This window comes from Balaenoptera physalus (genome assembly GCF_965194825.1).
Source record: "Balaenoptera physalus genome assembly, chromosome: 20".
Taxonomy (NCBI): domain Eukaryota; kingdom Metazoa; phylum Chordata; class Mammalia; order Artiodactyla; family Balaenopteridae; genus Balaenoptera; species Balaenoptera physalus.
Window position 1 is genome coordinate 7092242 of NC_138901.1, and position 14633 is coordinate 7106874.

A 14633-nucleotide genomic window follows, 5' to 3' on the forward strand; every position below is an offset into this window, starting at 1 on the left:
GAGGCCTCTGCAACCTGTGCTCAGACAGGGCCAACAAGGAGCACATCCTGCAGACTGGGGGTGTCCCACTCATCATCAACTGCCTGTCCAGTCCCAACGAGGAGACCGTGCTGTCCGCCGTCACCACGATCATGTACCTGAGCTCGCCGGGCTCCGGCTCCCACCCTGAGCTGACTGCTATGCCCGTGGTCCAGTGCATGCTGCGCTTCTCCCTCTCAGCCAACGCGAGGCTCCGGAACCTGGCCCAGATCTTCCTGGAAGACTTCTGTTCCCCCAGCCAGCTGGCCGAAGCCCGCAGCTGGCGGGCTCACTCTGCCCTGGGGATCCCACTGCCAAGGACCGAGGCCCCACAGCAGCCCTGATCCAAGGAGCCCTCAGGCCGCGGCACCCGCACTGCCAGAGACAAGACCAAAATCCCGGTGGGGACTCAGGAAGTGGGAGCAGCGAAGCTCCCACTGTGCACGTTCTCCCCAAATGGTGCTTTTCCAGCCACTTTAAAGGCGAGTTTTCTCAGTGTGACAGGTGTTTACACTGTGATGAAAGGCACCAGGAGATGAGTGAGGAAGCCAGACTTGGAGGCACGTGGAGAAGGAAATCGAAGGGTGCCGTTGTGACAGGCTGCCGCTCTCAACCAGCTAGAGGTGAAGGTCCTGCCTCCTGGCCCACCCCGCCACCAAGCTGTCACCCTCGTGTGAGAAGCAACAGGTCCCTAGACCCAGAGGCTCTGCAGATGGTGTTTCTCCTGAGGAACAGCTGGGCCTGGGGCTTAGGAGAATTGCCTGAGCTTGAGGAAATAGGCATCATCCCTTAACAGAAGTGTCGGGAGTAATTCTGAGAAATAGAAATGAGAAGCCGTGTTGTTAAAAGTATTTCGGGGCCCTGGGAAGCTGGGGAAGTGTTGTGTCCACTGCTGTGGAGGCTGGGTACCTGTCCTGCAAGCTCTCCAGGCTGGGTGTTGGGCATGGTGGATGCTGGCCTGGAGAACTCTGTGGCCCAGGATTAACTGTTTATCCACACAGGCCTGTCAGCCAGGCACCACGTTAGGGCTTCAAAGACGAGGATGTGGTCCCTGACCTTGAGTGTCGCAGCCCAGTGACTGTTAACGTGGCCGTCAGGCATTAGGCGGAGGCCGTGAGGGTGATGACACGTTAGAATACAGGCGCAAACTCTTCAGGCTGCTGTCTTTTCCCTTCACCACCCCGCGGTCCCTGCCTGGAAGCCCTGGCCTGCCTTCTCTGCCGTCAGGGTTAGTGAGGGGTGGGTCCCTGTCCCTGGAAGTCTGTCTCAGGCTGGCTTCAGGGATGCAAGTAAGAGGTGCTCGAGGGAGATGGGACCAGATACTGACAGCAAGCGAATGGCTCAGAGTCTAGTGTCAGCTGCTCAGCACGGGGAAAGGGGTGTGGGCCCCCTTGGAAAGGTGGGGTTCAGGAGCCGTGGAAGGTCCTGGCCTCCCTTAAGGATGACCTCTTTTTTTTTCTTTTTTAAAATTTTATTTATTTTTGGCTGCGTTGGGTCTTTGTTGCTGCGCACGGGCTTTCTCTGGTTGCAGAGAGCGGGGGCTACTCTTCATTGCGGTGCGCGGGCTTCTCATTGCAGTGGCTTCTCTTGTTGCAGAGCACGGGCTCTAGGGCGCACAGGCTTCCGTAGTTGTGGCACATGGGCTTGCGGGCTCTAGAGCACAGGCTCAGTAGTTGTGGCGCACGGGCTTAGTTGCTCTGCAGCATGTGGGATCTTCCCGGACCAGGGATCGAACCCGTGTCCCCTGCACTGGCAGGCAGATTCTTAACCACTGCGCCACCAGGGAAGCCCAAGGATGGTCTCTTACATGGCCAAGGAAAGGCAGATTCGAGAGGAATGGTTTCCAGGTGGACGTGGAGGTGGGCAGACTATGGAACTAATGGACTAAGGAGATGAGAGGGAGGGAGGCGAAGGCCTCCTCATCGGCCTCTGTCCCAGCTGCCCCCGTGGGGCTCCTGTCCCTTTGCTTCCCCCAAATAAAAGGCCTTAAGAGAGCATTGAGCCAAAGTGTTTTATTAAAAAGGTTCCTGATTTTCCCACCATGTTTCCATGCCAGCTCTGCCAGGAGGGTTCAGGTGGCTGGCACAGTGCTGAGGGGTCATTGCCATGATGCTGCCCTGTCGCTCAGTTCTGCCCGGGTTCCCTGCTGGTCTGCCTTCCCTTCTTTCAGCTACTGTCCACAGCCATGGCCCCTCGCCTTATTCCTGGGGCAGCCCCAGGCCGGTTCGGTCCCGTTGCAGGGCTCCCCGCTTGCTGTCTATAATCTCCTTCCAGTTGTCCCTCCAGGAGAGCAGCCGTCTCCGTGGGGGAGGCAGGGCCAGGTGCTGGTTGTGGCAGCAGGTGAACAAGATGTGCTCCCAGCTTGGGGTCTCCTCTTGGCCTGGGACAGGACACGGGAGAAAGGCCAGGGATACACTCTGTAATCTGGTTATTTTTACTTCCTCTCCCTAATCCCAGCAGGCTAGATGCCTGGAGGTTGCTAGGGAAAAGGGCTCCCACCTTGAATGGTGTCCTTGTCATCAATGAGCAGGTCCCCCAAGACCACCGTCTTGTCCCTCGTCAAGATAATGCGCTCCACAAACTGGGGCCCCAGGTGCTTCTCCACCCAGCGGTACTGTGAGGTGGGCATAGGTGGGTCAGTAGGGCCTGATGTGCCCCTGAATTCAGGGCTAGTGAGCAAGTAGGTGTGAGGGAGGGTCTACAGCAGCTCATGAGAGATATGGCTCCCCTCTACCCGCCCCCCCCCCCGACTTTCTCTGTTTTGCTGCTTTCTTTAAAAGATCAGGACTTAGGAACCTAAGTCTTCGGGTGAAGTGCTGGGGCAGCCGCACCTTCTCGTGTACACAGTTGTCATACTTCATCAGAGGGCTGGTGCAGATGAAGACCTCGGTGCTGCAGGGAAGGGGGGGCGCGGTTAGACAGGGTGGTGCCAGCCCCTGCTCCCCACCCCCCTCCCTCCCCGCCCTTCCTTACTCCTGCATGTCATTCATCTCCCGCATTGCTTCCAAGGCTCCAGGGATGGGCTCCAAGTCTAGGAAAAAGCCTGGGGCTTCATACACACTGGCCACTTTGTCCTGAAAGATAACAGTGTTCCTGTCCTGGCTCTGACCCCAGCAGACGTCTCCAGCCCCAGCGAGGACTCTCAAAGTGAGGTTCCTGGGGGACTTTGGTCCTCAAATCAGTCTCAGGTAGAGGACTCTGTCCAGGGGTAAGTACTCCCCGAGACTGTCTAGTCCCGAGGTGAACTGTGGATATTGAAGTGAGAGCTTTGTTAAACAGGAAGGTGTCACTGGACATGGAGCAGAGACAGTCCTGACCCAAGGGGAGGTCTCCCCGCTCCCGGGTGTCCTGTGGGGTCGGGGCTCCCCGCTCCAGGGCGGCCCCGCGCTGCACCCCTCCCATCCCCCCCCCCCCCCACCGCCACACACTCCCTACCGCCAGGTCCGGGCGCAGGGCTCGGTACTGCTCGCACGCGAGGAAGCCGCGGCGCTCCTGCAGCGGCACGTGCGGTTCCCCGGGGAAGCTTCGGCGGAAGCCCCGCAGGAGGCCAGCCTCGAAATCCGCCAGAACGCCGTCCATGTCCACCAGCACCCGCACGGGCCGCCCGCGCCGCGCAGCCAACCGCATCGCCATCGCCCGGGAGCCGCCGCGCGGAGCTGGACTGCAGCTTCCGGAGCCGTGGGGTGGGCGGGCCCGACCGCGGCTGATTTGCATGGGCGCCGGGGAGCCCCGCCCCGCGGAAGCGCGAGGCCTTCCCCCGTTTCGCGGGGGGCCGGCGTGGCGATGGCTTGGGCTGCTTTTCTGGTGTGAGGACGCACCTACGTGCACATCAGCCGCCCTCCACGCTGTAGCGGACGTCCTCGCTCACCCCGAACGTTACTCGGGGCAGAACTTCCAGGGGCCCGACAGAGGGACTATCCTAAATACTGGGAAGCGTCGTCTAACAAGGAGTCAAGCCTCCTTAAACCTGAGACTCCATACCTGCTCACCTTGCTTGTGGGGACCCGGAGCAGAGCTTCCGCCCCGTCAAGGCAGCACCAACCCAAGGCCCGAATCACGGGGACTCCCAGTAACGGTCTGAAGTGAATGAATCTGCTGAAGACAGCTGGTTCGTGTGAGCAGAGCTCCTCAGAGACGAATTCATAAACCAGAGTTGGCTTGAAACATGGGAGCACCTGCTTTAAACATCCAGTTCCACCTGGAAGAAGCGATTTTCCACCAGGCTCAGGTAATCGGGGCTGTCCGTTTTGTGCAACTGACAAGTCTCTAGAATCGGCAGTTCCATCCTCCTCTAGAAAATGCTGAGCATTGCTAAGTTTTGTTGACTCTCCTTTTTGTAGATTTCACGCAATTTCCTGACTACATGTAAATATATTTACCTACAAACTAGATTCAGATTTGAGTAAGTGACCCATCTTCCTGTAGTTCCCCACCTCAGCACCCCAATACTTCTAAACCCAATGGAACAGAGCATTAGGAAGGGGAGCCTGGCGATCTAATTTTAAAATGCTAAAGAGGTAGAATGGACATTAGCAATAAACACCAAGCCACTTAAGACACATAACTGTGTAAAAAGTCCACACTGTCAACAAAATGCTGATTCTTCTGCCATCGTCATCATTTTAAGATCATTCAACTTCATCTTCTAAACCCTAAGCTTTCTAAGTGGAGAATTCAACACCCTTAGCAAACATGTTTACATAGAATTTTCTAAGATCTGTAGTAGTACCAAAATGACTGGTAGAACACCTTTAGGCTAGGCACTTACCTTCACAGAATAAAAAACTAAAGCCAAGTTACAAGTTGTGACACAAATCAGGGACCTCTCTTGCCCAGGAGCTCCACCATTACTGAGAGAGAAGGGTGCAGGTTCCCTCTCTCTCAAGTCATGACAGAAACCGTAACTCAGGTGATTGGTAGGGCTAACCTGTTTTAGTGAACCTGGAAAGACTGCATAGCACAGCTGTTGATTCTCCATTTTGCAAATACTTTACACAGTAAGGGAGAAACACTTAACACCTCCACAACCTATGGTCGCCCTTATTCTTCCCAAAGAGATGCCCAGTAAGTCAGAATAGCTGGTGGTTACACACTAGGTTTGAGTCATTTCAGTCATGGGAAGGTTTTTAGAGGTGACCTCATTCAAAAGTCTTACTTTTAAGTTAGGAAACTGAGCTCCCAAATAACAAGCCCAAGGAACACAGCTGGTCAGCAGCACAGCTAGACCTAAAAAGCCCATTTACAGTGCCCAATTTGGACATTAAATATAGCATGTTGATCTGGAACTTTCTGCCTAGAACCCAGTGAGCTTTCTCCCATCTTCTGTCTCCTGTATCACTTGAGAGGACTCAGATGACCCTGTCCCCTTCTATCTACGTGGACCCTTCCTTTCTATGGAGCCTTCTTCTCTGACCACCCACCATTGAGAAGCACCCTACAGGCATGAGAGGACTTGAAATTTTGAATGTTATCACCCAGCACAGGAGGGTAGGTGGTAGAAGAGTGTAAAGTGTATTGGCTCATAATTATTTTGGATACCAATTATCCATATTATTCCTGTATTTTGTTACCAGATAGCCATTAATTTTCATTTTGGCATTCTGAACTCATGCTCTCTGACTTTAAACCTGCTTTCTTTAGAGAGAAGCCCACTTCTCTCTGGGCCTTCCTTAGTGTGTTTTAACTTTAATGGCTCATCAAATCTTTGGGCAACAAGGTTGATAGTAACAAAGAAAAAAGCAACTAAGCAGGTAGAGCTCCTGAAACAATCTCAAAAAGATGACACAGGACACAGTGTTTCAAAATTTGTACATTGTTTACTTTAAGCAACAGTCCAGGATTGTGAAGTACAACACACGTTTTAAGGATGAGACTTTCTTTCATGGTCAAGCACCAGCATCATGCACACAGCTTCAAGTTATCTAAGAAGAGCACTGCCCCCGGGGGGGCGGGGGGGGGGGTCCCTTCACCAGGAAGTCCCACTTCCATGTGGTCCCCACCCCTGCTTCACCACCTGGAATTGGTCAGTCTGAGTGTACAGCGAAGCCTTCCTCTGCGTGGGGGCAGCGGGCTTTGCTCAGCCAGTCAAGTTAGTATCTGGCTTAAATATTTCTTAAGGTTCAGAAATAAAAGGCAGTTGTTTTTTTGCTTTGCAGGCAGCAAGGCATGGGGCACAGGCCTCTGTCGCTCCATATGGCACAGGAAGATGCTTTTCGCAAAGGGCACTGACAAGTTAGGGCAACACCAGGTAGGTTCAGCATCAAGACAACCTTGTTTGGGGGCCTGAAGGGACAGCGCCTGTGGACTGTTTACTGGTCTGTCCGATCCAGGCTTGGTAAACCCTAGTAAAGCTGACAAGAAAAGGGTTTTAAAAACCTCAGTACAAAAGATCCTCTAACACATTTGAAACCAGGTTATCTGTTCTTAAAAACACGGTACTAAGTGTCACAAAGCTTTCCCTCCAATCTACTACTAGAAAACACTCATGCCAAGGCCTATAGACCCAGAGGAATCAGGACAGACAGAGAACCTGTTCTTCCAAAAAAAAAAAAAAAAGACAGCAGTACATAAAGTGCTTCTTTTTTAATGAAACAAATCCAAAACATGTACAGTCAGGCTCAAGTTGTGCAGTTCACAAGCATGGAGAAAACAAAGAAACGAAACGACAGAGTTCAGGGCAGACGGAGCTAACCCAGGACGAGGCTGGACTTGCCACCAGGGGGGTTTCTCCGGGATGGCACGGGCGCCGGTGCCACTGGGCTGGGCACAGGGGCAGCGGGCACAGGCTTCTCCTCGCTCTGCCCCAGGCTGGCCTGCAAGTCTGTGTCTACATTTTCTAGGAAAACAGAATGAAATTAAGGCTAATAACTATTCCCAGTGAAGATGAAGAGTCTACGTTTTTTGGCTTTTGGGGTTTTTTTTTGAGGATGGTTCAGACCATACCTAGAGCTATAAAGAAGAAACCAACAATTACCAACCATCTGGCAGCCACTATCCAGAATTCACCACTGTTAATGTTTTGCCATATTTGCCCCCAGATCTTTTTCTGTGTACGTTCTTCTCTAAATTACAGAAATATATGAAGACATAAATATTTTAAATGAGAACATTAGAGATAAGCTCTAGGTCCGTCTTTCCAGGTGGTCCAGTGGTTAAGACTCCGCATCCCCAATGCAGGGGGCCCGTCACACTCTCTGGTCAGGGAACTAGATCCCACACACATGCCGCAACTACAAGCTCTAGGTCCCTGACCACCGCCCCACCTCCACGTGGGTCTCCTCTCCCTACACACAGAGGCCCTGCTACTAGCTGTGTGCGGTCCTCTAGTCCATTTGTTTCATGTACATTTTGTGTATTTTATTTCCAGCAAATTACATAGAAGAGTGTTTTTGTTGTATTTAACATAAATAATATCAATTTCTTTTTTTTTTTTTAACTTTTGGACATTTACCCCCACTTACACACATGGTCATGATTCACCTTGCTTAATTAATTGCTTTATATTATATACAGAGTATATATGATTAAGCCTCTACCGACAGCAAAAAATGGAAACCAATCCAACCATTCCGAGACTGTAACGCACACACTCTGGAACGTGTGCCCACGGGGACGTGAGCTGTCCTCTTCAACTTGAACAGATTACACACCACCTTCCCCAATGGCTGTACAAGTTCTACCCCACTGCCCGTGTCAAAGTATGCTCTCCCTACATCTTTCCATTTCCACCACTTGCTAACCATCTCACCTTAATATTTGCCGAACTGATGGGTGAAAAAAAAATTTTTTTTTTTGAAAAATATTTTTAAATTCCCGTTATATGTTACATTTTCATGATTAATGAGTGAGGTTGATTTTTTTTTTAAACCATACAATATCCAGCTGTACAGACATTTATTAAAGAATCTACCTCCCCGCTACTGATTTGTAATATATTAACCCAGTCACTTCCATCATGTTAACCCGGCACTTTCCACATTAAAGTCTTAAGAATTAGTGTATTATTATCCAATATCCTAGATATTGCTTGATTGATTCCCTGACTGATTTGTGAAATTCCCAACAAGCATATATCCTTAACCAGGTAGTTTCCACTGACTCAAAGTCAAGAGTGACTGCAAAAGAAAAAACGCTAGAGACTTCCCCAGTGGCGCAGTGGTTAAGAATCCATCTGCCAATGCAGGGGACACAGGTTCGAGCCCTGGTCCGGGAAGATCCCACACACTACGGAGCAACTAAGCCCGTGTGCCACAGCTACTGAAGCCCGCGCACCTAGAGCCCGTGCTCCGCGACAAGAGAAGCCACCGCACTGAGAAGCCCGCACACCGCAACTGGAGAAAGCCCATGCGCAGCAACGAAGACCCAACACAGCCAAAAATAAATAAATAAATGAATAAACTTTAAAAAAATAAACTTCCTGGACCTTCTCCCTCTTTCTTCAAGATTTCCAAAGTCCTCCCTGTAGCCATTCCTGTGTTTAATTACCCAAAAGATGATGGCAATATATCCAAACAAAATATGTTTTATTTCAGCTGAGCAGAACAGCTTGGCTTTGCAGTGAAACTGCCAACAGAACCGGGGTCGACCTTTCCTCACCAGACCTGTCCTGAATGATTATGCCCTTGTCATTTTATGACAAATGAGCTGAAAGTAGCAGCAGTCAGGAACACAGAATAATCAGGTGGCAAAATTGATGATCATTTTTAAAAAAAGGAAGGACGTACACTATACAACTGCATGTGCTATTCACCTGAAGGATCTATAACACTGAGCTGGGGGTGGGGGAGAGAATTAATTATTAGCAAATGACTTATCTTTTCCTAACTTCAGGGCTCACTTCTCTGGGCTCCCCAAATTTCTAATTATATCCATTGGCCAAAATTAGTGAAAGATCAGCTGATTCTTGCTAAACAAGGTGTGACATTGGAAGTATTTCAGAATACGAAAAGCAGCAGAATCAAAAAGCCTAGATTTTTCTTTGCCTCTAGAACAATCTTTTTGAATGGAACAAGTGGGACAGGAACAATAATAAACCTTCAGTCCAGTGAGAACCTCACCTTTCCGTGGAGGGAAAACCCAGGTACCGCTCACAATGGTTCAGAAGATGCTCCTCCCATCACGCCCAACAAGAAACAATGAGAGGACAGAAGAGGAATGTGATTCTTGTTAAGCATTTCTGTTTCCCTGGAAGACTGACTCGCAAAACGTAATGGCAGAAAAAGGCCTTGAGGAAGCGGCTTCATCCTCCTAGATCAGAGCGCCCTGTGACGGCTGCACGTCACTGAGTCAACTTTAACCTGACTGCTACTGGCCGACATGCGTAAACCTCTCGTCACACGCACCGGCAATTCTCTGGCACTTGTTGAAGAAGTGCCAATGAGTACTTTAAAGGTTTTAAATAATTAAATAAATGATTACACCTCATTTACATCACATGTAATTGGTGATATGGGTGCTAAATGAAAACTTCACCGGCCCGCCAAGTCATCATTCACGAGATCACAGGGTTACCAGTGTCGTGCTGAGTAAGCACCTCAGTATAAAATCCAACACATTTTCTAAACTAAATGCTGAGGGCTGACTTGAAATGCTAGAGGCTTTTACTAAACCGCTCTCATTGAGTGTAACAAATACCAACCTGATTAATGTCCGTCTGTTCTTAAAGGATTTTCCAGTGGTTTTCCTTTCTAGTACGTTTCTAGCATCACTCTCACTGCTGGCCGATACCAAATGTGGCCACGCTTGCTAGCTTTCCAGTTTCATTTTGCTTTCCTCTCCACCCAGAGGGTGCTGGCAGTCGGGGCAAAGCCAGGTTCACTCCCCAGTCTCCTTCCCCAAGACACGACTTGAATACAAATTCCAGTCTATTCTAACATTTACAGAACCAGAAATTGTGATACTTTTTCAGAAGTACTCACCATGAACATCACCTTCTCCCTGGAAAAGAAAAAAATTAACAATTTACTTCAGATTTTAATTTTGACACACACAAAGAAGACAATCAGAGTTCAGAGAAGCTACTGTCTACTTGAAGCCAAATGTGAAGTTTTGTTTTGATGTAGTCAAGTTCAGGGTCACGCTGCCGTTACAATAAACAACCTTTATTCAACCTGGGACAATGCTACACAGAAATGCTGCTGGACAAATTGTCCCAGTGCCAGTAACATGCCCAAAACACCAAAAAACCTTAAGATTTACGCTGATGACCTACTATCAATTAGCATTTCAGAGGATCTTTTATCAGAACAGGAAACTGGTAAACCTATCCTTCCACTCCCCCCTCCCTTCTCCTAATCTAGCTTTGGAAGGGCCTCCATCAATTCCAAAGCCTTTCTGCAGGCCTCCCCACACCCCGATGGCTGACGCCTCCGTCTGCTCTGAGGGCCCTACTCAGGGGGACATCCTACCAGGCTTTCCACACGCACACCTGGGGCTCACGGGCCTGCAGACAAAGAATGGTAACGCCATGGTCTACAGCCTCCTGGAGTTCAGCTCAAAACAACTGGGCAACATTTGCCAACAACTAAAACAGTCCTTGAGCTCAGATATGCTACTATGTGTGAGGTACACAGGAAGTACGAGTGATCCAGTTTCAAAAATCAGTACTGAAGGACAGAGACTAATCCTAATGGTAGCAGAGACATACGAACAGACCAAGATCCCATGAACTCACCTTTCTGACTGACTGTCAATCTTCCATCACCAGTACGGTTAGTCCCTTTCCTAATTACCTCTACGTAAAACTCCAGTGGCAGGTCTCAGTACAATGGGGGTGGCGCAGGGCACCACCAGAAATTAATTAATTTCTAAACTGTATAAACCTCAAAGCCTGTCCTTCCCCCCATATTGTCACACTGACCTTCAGATCCAAGAAGTCTCCAGGGTTTGCTTCAGAAGAGTTCCTTCTCTGGGGTCCAGATGACTCAGAATCTTCCCGGCCACCACAAGACTTGGCACCTGAATCAAAATATACTTTCTTAAGGAATACAACGGAAAGACCTAAAGCAAAACACTATTTAATTTGTTAGTCTCATACTACAACATGAGCTAACAGTGTTAGGGAGTGATGGCTTAAAAATTCTATAGCGGGGTGGGGGAGGGGGGGCTTCCCTGGTGGCGCAGTGGTTGAGAATCTGCCTGCCAATGCAGGGGACACGGGTTTGAGCCCTGGTCTGGGAAGATGCCACATGCCGCGGAGCAACTAGGCCCGTGAGCCACAACTACTGAGCCTGCGTGTCTGGAGCCTGTGCTCCGCAACAAAGAGAGGCTGCAATAGTGAGAGGCCCGTGCACCGCGATGAAGAGTGGCCCCCGCTTGCCGCAACTAGAGAAAGCCCTCGCACAGAAAAGAAGAACCAACACAGCCAAAAATAAATAAATAAATTAATTAATTAAAAAAAAAAAATTCTACTGCGGGGCTAAATAACCCAGTCTGACGGTTGTCCGTGTTCTGATCCGTTACACAGACTCCCAGCATTTCCCATTTCTTAGCCCCCGTCTCTCCTCCCATAACAAGCTTTAATTGTTGTCTCTCATGATTAAGCTAGATTTTACTCATCAGCACAAAACCAGCTGTGGTGGTTCTGCTGGGTCCGTCCCTTTGACCAGGGATCACGGATACTGGCAGTACCTGCCGACTTGGCCCAGGAAGGGGGATTTTCCTCAGGTGTCCCGAAGATGCTAGAGGCCATTTTGTTCCGCCTCACAGGTTGTTCTGCTGGTTCATCAAAACCTAATGAAAAATTGGATCCACCACCTGGAGGCCGCAGAACCCTAGGAATGATGGCAAAACAACGATTTCAGATCAGGTCAAAACATTTCTTGGCACACGTTTTCAAACACCTTTCACTTCTCTCAACCACTCTTTCCACCTACCGCCCCCCTCAACCCCACACACACACAAAAGAGAGCTGCTAATGGGAAAATTAGGAACTGATTTCATCGTGGTATAAATTCAGTGTTGGATGTTAAGGTATGAAATCCCGCTCTGTAGTATCTGTGGTGAGGTTGCGCATCACACAAGGCAGCCAAAATGGCCTGAAAGCACCCATGGCAGGCTGGTCGGCATCCCATGTTAGGAAAAGGCAGAAACCTAATGCATGTTGTCTACTAGGCTCAGCTGGACACATTTGCAAAGAAGTTTAGAAGCACATCTTGTTATTTATTTAAAAAAAAAAAAAAAAACTGTTCGGGGGACTTCCCCGGTGGTCCAGTGGTAAAGAACCCACCTTCCAATGCAGGGGACTCGGGTTCATTCCCTGGTCAGGGAACTAAGATCCCATATGCCCCGTAGCGTAGCCAAAAAAAAAAAAAAAAGATTCCATTTTTGTTATCAACGAAAATTTTAAAATGGAAGAATATACATATAAAAGTTGACCAATTTAGAAGCCCAAGGAAAGGGCTTCCCTGGTGGCGCAGTGGTTGGGAGTCTGCCTGCCGATGCAGGGGACACGGGTTCGGGCCCTGGTCTGGGAGGATCCCGCGTGCCGCGGAGCGACTGGGCCCGTGAGCCACGGTTGCTGAGCCTGCGCGTCTGGAGCCTGTGCTCCGCAGCAACAGAGGCCGCGATGGTGGGAGGCCCGCGCACCGCGATGGGGAGTGGCCCCCACTTGCCGCGGCTGGAGAAAGCCCTCGCACAGAGGCGAAGACCCAACACAGCCATAAATTAATTAATTAATTAATTAATTTTTAAAAAAAAGATGGTAGCTGGAGATGGAAATAAAGATATAAAATATAACTATAAAAATGACTATAAATAATATTAAAAAAAAAAAAAAGAAGCCCAAGGAAAGCTGGTAATAAGACTATTACAAGCCCTGTTTATACACTTGTACCTCACTATTCTCACTAATCATCATGACTGATCAGCCACAAGGAGAAAGTCAATGAGAAATTAAGTTTAGGGCTCCACGGCATGCTGTATATCCATGCACCTTGAGATACCATCTACAGCTTTTTTGTTTGACAAGGAAATACAGCACATTCACATTTCCAAATCTTCTTGACACAGGTTGACCAGTTCGTCCCCTCTGTGGAAGAACTCAATTGAATTTGTCCTGTCACCACTCAAAACATAGAAAATGGAGATGGTTTCATGGAAAGATTTTCTAACTACAGATTCACTTCCTTTATTGGTGATCAGAGTGGTCTGTTTTTCTATTAAACCATTTTGAGTAAGAAACATTTTTCTAGGAAGGTGTCCATTTCATTCAAGTTTCCAAATAAATACGATTGTCATTTGTAAACTCAGCTCTGCAAGTTTGCAAACATAAGGTCTTTCTAGTTCACTGATTTCCAGCTTTTCATTACAACACAGACAACAAAGTCTGTGTGACATGTTCCTTTGAAATTTGATAAGATGTGCTTTATGGCTTGACATGTGGTCAATTTTGTAAATCTTCTGTATGTGCTTGAAAAGAATGTGTATCTGCCAATATTCTGTCTACCAGATAAAGCCTGTTAACTGAGTTGTTCAAATCTACTGATTATTAAATATGGTTTATCAATTACTGAGATTTCTGTTATCAACTTCTACTACAATGGGGGTTTTGTCAGTTTCTCCTCAGGACTCTGTCAAGACAGAGTTCTCTCTCAAAAAGACCACCACTGGGGAACCGCACTTCCACTGCAGGGGGCATGGGTTCGATCCCTGATCGGGGAACTAAGATCCTGCAAGCCACACGGTGCAGGGGGGGAAAAAAAGACCACCACTGCAGTATTTTATTTAGTTCGGTAGGGAGAACTGTGTTGGGTTAACTGGCTAGTCATTTTGATTAAAGAAACAAAATATATATTCTTAACTCACTTCATTTACCAAAATAAATTCCAGCTAGGTCAAATATTTCAATTTAAAGCCTAAGACAAAAATATTGGAAGAAAACATGTACGAATATAGTCCTAGTCTTGAAGAAAAGGGCTTTCCTTCTAAGCACAAGATGAAAGCCAGAAACCATGAAAAATGGACAGATTAAACTTGGCAAAAATACGCATTTGACAAAGGGTAATATAAATGCTTTTAAAAATAATTTTAAAAATCAAGAGAAAAATGGACAAAAGGTAAACAGACAAAAAATATGGATCACGTCTAAACATTGAAAATTCAAATTCACAAGCAAATAAATGAAATTTAAAACAAAAGGATATATTTTTTGCTTATTATTAGGCTGGTAAAGATGAAAAAAATGCCAATTTCCGGCATGAATTAAAGTGTGAGAATATAAATTTGCACAAACTTTCTAAAGAACATTTTGATAAAACGTATCAAATGTTTAAGTTTGCATCTTATATGAACCAGCGTTTCTACTTCCAGAAGTTATCCTAAGTAGATAATTAGACATATGTACAAGAATACTTTCAGACGTAGGCTTGGTTACACCTAAGCAGAACACAAGGAAATCGGGATAAACTTCGCCTCTCAACCATATCTAGTTCTTACCATCTTCTCCAACCCAGTCAGGCCACTTTCTTCACTGTTCTGTGAACTGTTCTGGCTTATCTCCACCTTGGAGTATTTACTCCCATATTTCCTACTGCCCAGAGCACTCTCCACCCTTTGCTCGGCGACTATTTCAAAATCCAGCCCATTTCTTAAACCTCCACCTCCTCCATGAAGCCCTC

The 14633-nt window shown here is 48.0% G+C and overlaps 3 protein-coding genes and 2 long non-coding RNA genes across 9 annotated transcripts in view; 3 read left to right on the forward strand and 2 right to left on the reverse strand.

The window, feature by feature from the left end:
* The window catches only part of ARMC7 (armadillo repeat containing 7), a 29942-nt gene extending 26672 nt beyond the window's left edge, over positions 1 to 3270 (forward strand). The window contains exons 4-5 of one of the 3 annotated variants that reach the window (XR_014257891.1): positions 1 to 641; positions 3136 to 3269. Coding sequence is in view for 2 of the 3 variants with exons in the window: in XM_082443287.1 (XP_082299413.1) it covers positions 1 to 362 (362 nt within the window). In the remaining variant the exon portion in view is untranslated. Of the gene's footprint in view, positions 2013 to 3135 lie in introns of those variants that run through there. The other 2 variants (XM_082443288.1, XM_082443287.1) reach the window with 2 other exon arrangements.
* On the reverse strand, positions 2012 to 4230 carry NT5C (5', 3'-nucleotidase, cytosolic). Of its 2 annotated transcripts, none has more exons than XM_082443268.1 (5): positions 3454 to 4230; positions 2992 to 3092; positions 2850 to 2910; positions 2518 to 2632; positions 2012 to 2435 (listed from the first exon to the last, which is right to left on the reverse strand). In XM_082443268.1, the coding sequence occupies exons 1-5, from the start codon at positions 3730 to 3732 to the stop codon at positions 2185 to 2187; spliced, it is 807 nt and encodes a 268-aa protein (XP_082299394.1). In that variant the 5' UTR covers positions 3733 to 4230; the 3' UTR covers positions 2012 to 2184. The 2 variants fall into 2 exon arrangements, with proteins under 2 accessions (XP_082299394.1, XP_082299393.1); XM_082443267.1 differs by having other exon boundaries at positions 2012 to 2398; positions 3454 to 4221.
* Positions 4111 to 6620, forward strand: LOC309651032. The gene is made up of 2 exons (XR_014257893.1): positions 4111 to 4246; positions 5316 to 6620. It is a non-coding gene; the product is annotated as an uncharacterized lncRNA (long non-coding RNA).
* JPT1 (Jupiter microtubule associated homolog 1) overlaps positions 6586 to 14633 on the reverse strand; it is a 20309-nt gene continuing 12261 nt past the window's right edge. For both annotated transcript variants that reach the window (XM_082443290.1, XM_082443289.1), the window contains exons 2-5: positions 11647 to 11789; positions 10877 to 10974; positions 9936 to 9954; positions 6586 to 6853 (exon numbers count right to left, since the gene is read on the reverse strand). In XM_082443290.1, coding sequence (XP_082299416.1) covers positions 6705 to 6853; positions 9936 to 9954; positions 10877 to 10974; positions 11647 to 11707 — 327 coding nt within the window. In that variant the 5' untranslated portion in view covers positions 11708 to 11789 and the 3' untranslated portion in view covers positions 6586 to 6704. The remainder of the gene's footprint in view (positions 6854 to 9935; positions 9955 to 10876; positions 10975 to 11646; positions 11790 to 14633) is intronic.
* The window catches only part of LOC309651037, a 22084-nt gene continuing 19864 nt past the window's right edge, over positions 12414 to 14633 (forward strand). The window contains exon 1 of the long non-coding RNA XR_014257898.1: positions 12414 to 12547. This is a non-coding gene — a long non-coding RNA (uncharacterized lncRNA). The remainder of the gene's footprint in view (positions 12548 to 14633) is intronic.

What these genes read in the sequence shown, in the direction of transcription:
- NT5C (XM_082443268.1), bottom strand. Translation starts at nt 3,732, where the DNA reads ATGCAAATCAGCCGCGGTCGGGCCCGCCCACCCCACGGCTCCGGAAGC. An exon ending in CCCTGCGCCCGGACCTGGCG is followed by an intron (nt 3,093 to 3,453) that starts GTAGGGAGTGTG and finishes GTTATCTTTCAG; the next exon opens with GACAAAGTGGCCAGTGTGTA. An exon ending in GAGATGAATGACATGCAGGA is followed by an intron (nt 2,911 to 2,991) that starts GTAAGGAAGGGC and finishes CCTTCCCTGCAG; the next exon opens with CACCGAGGTCTTCATCTGCA.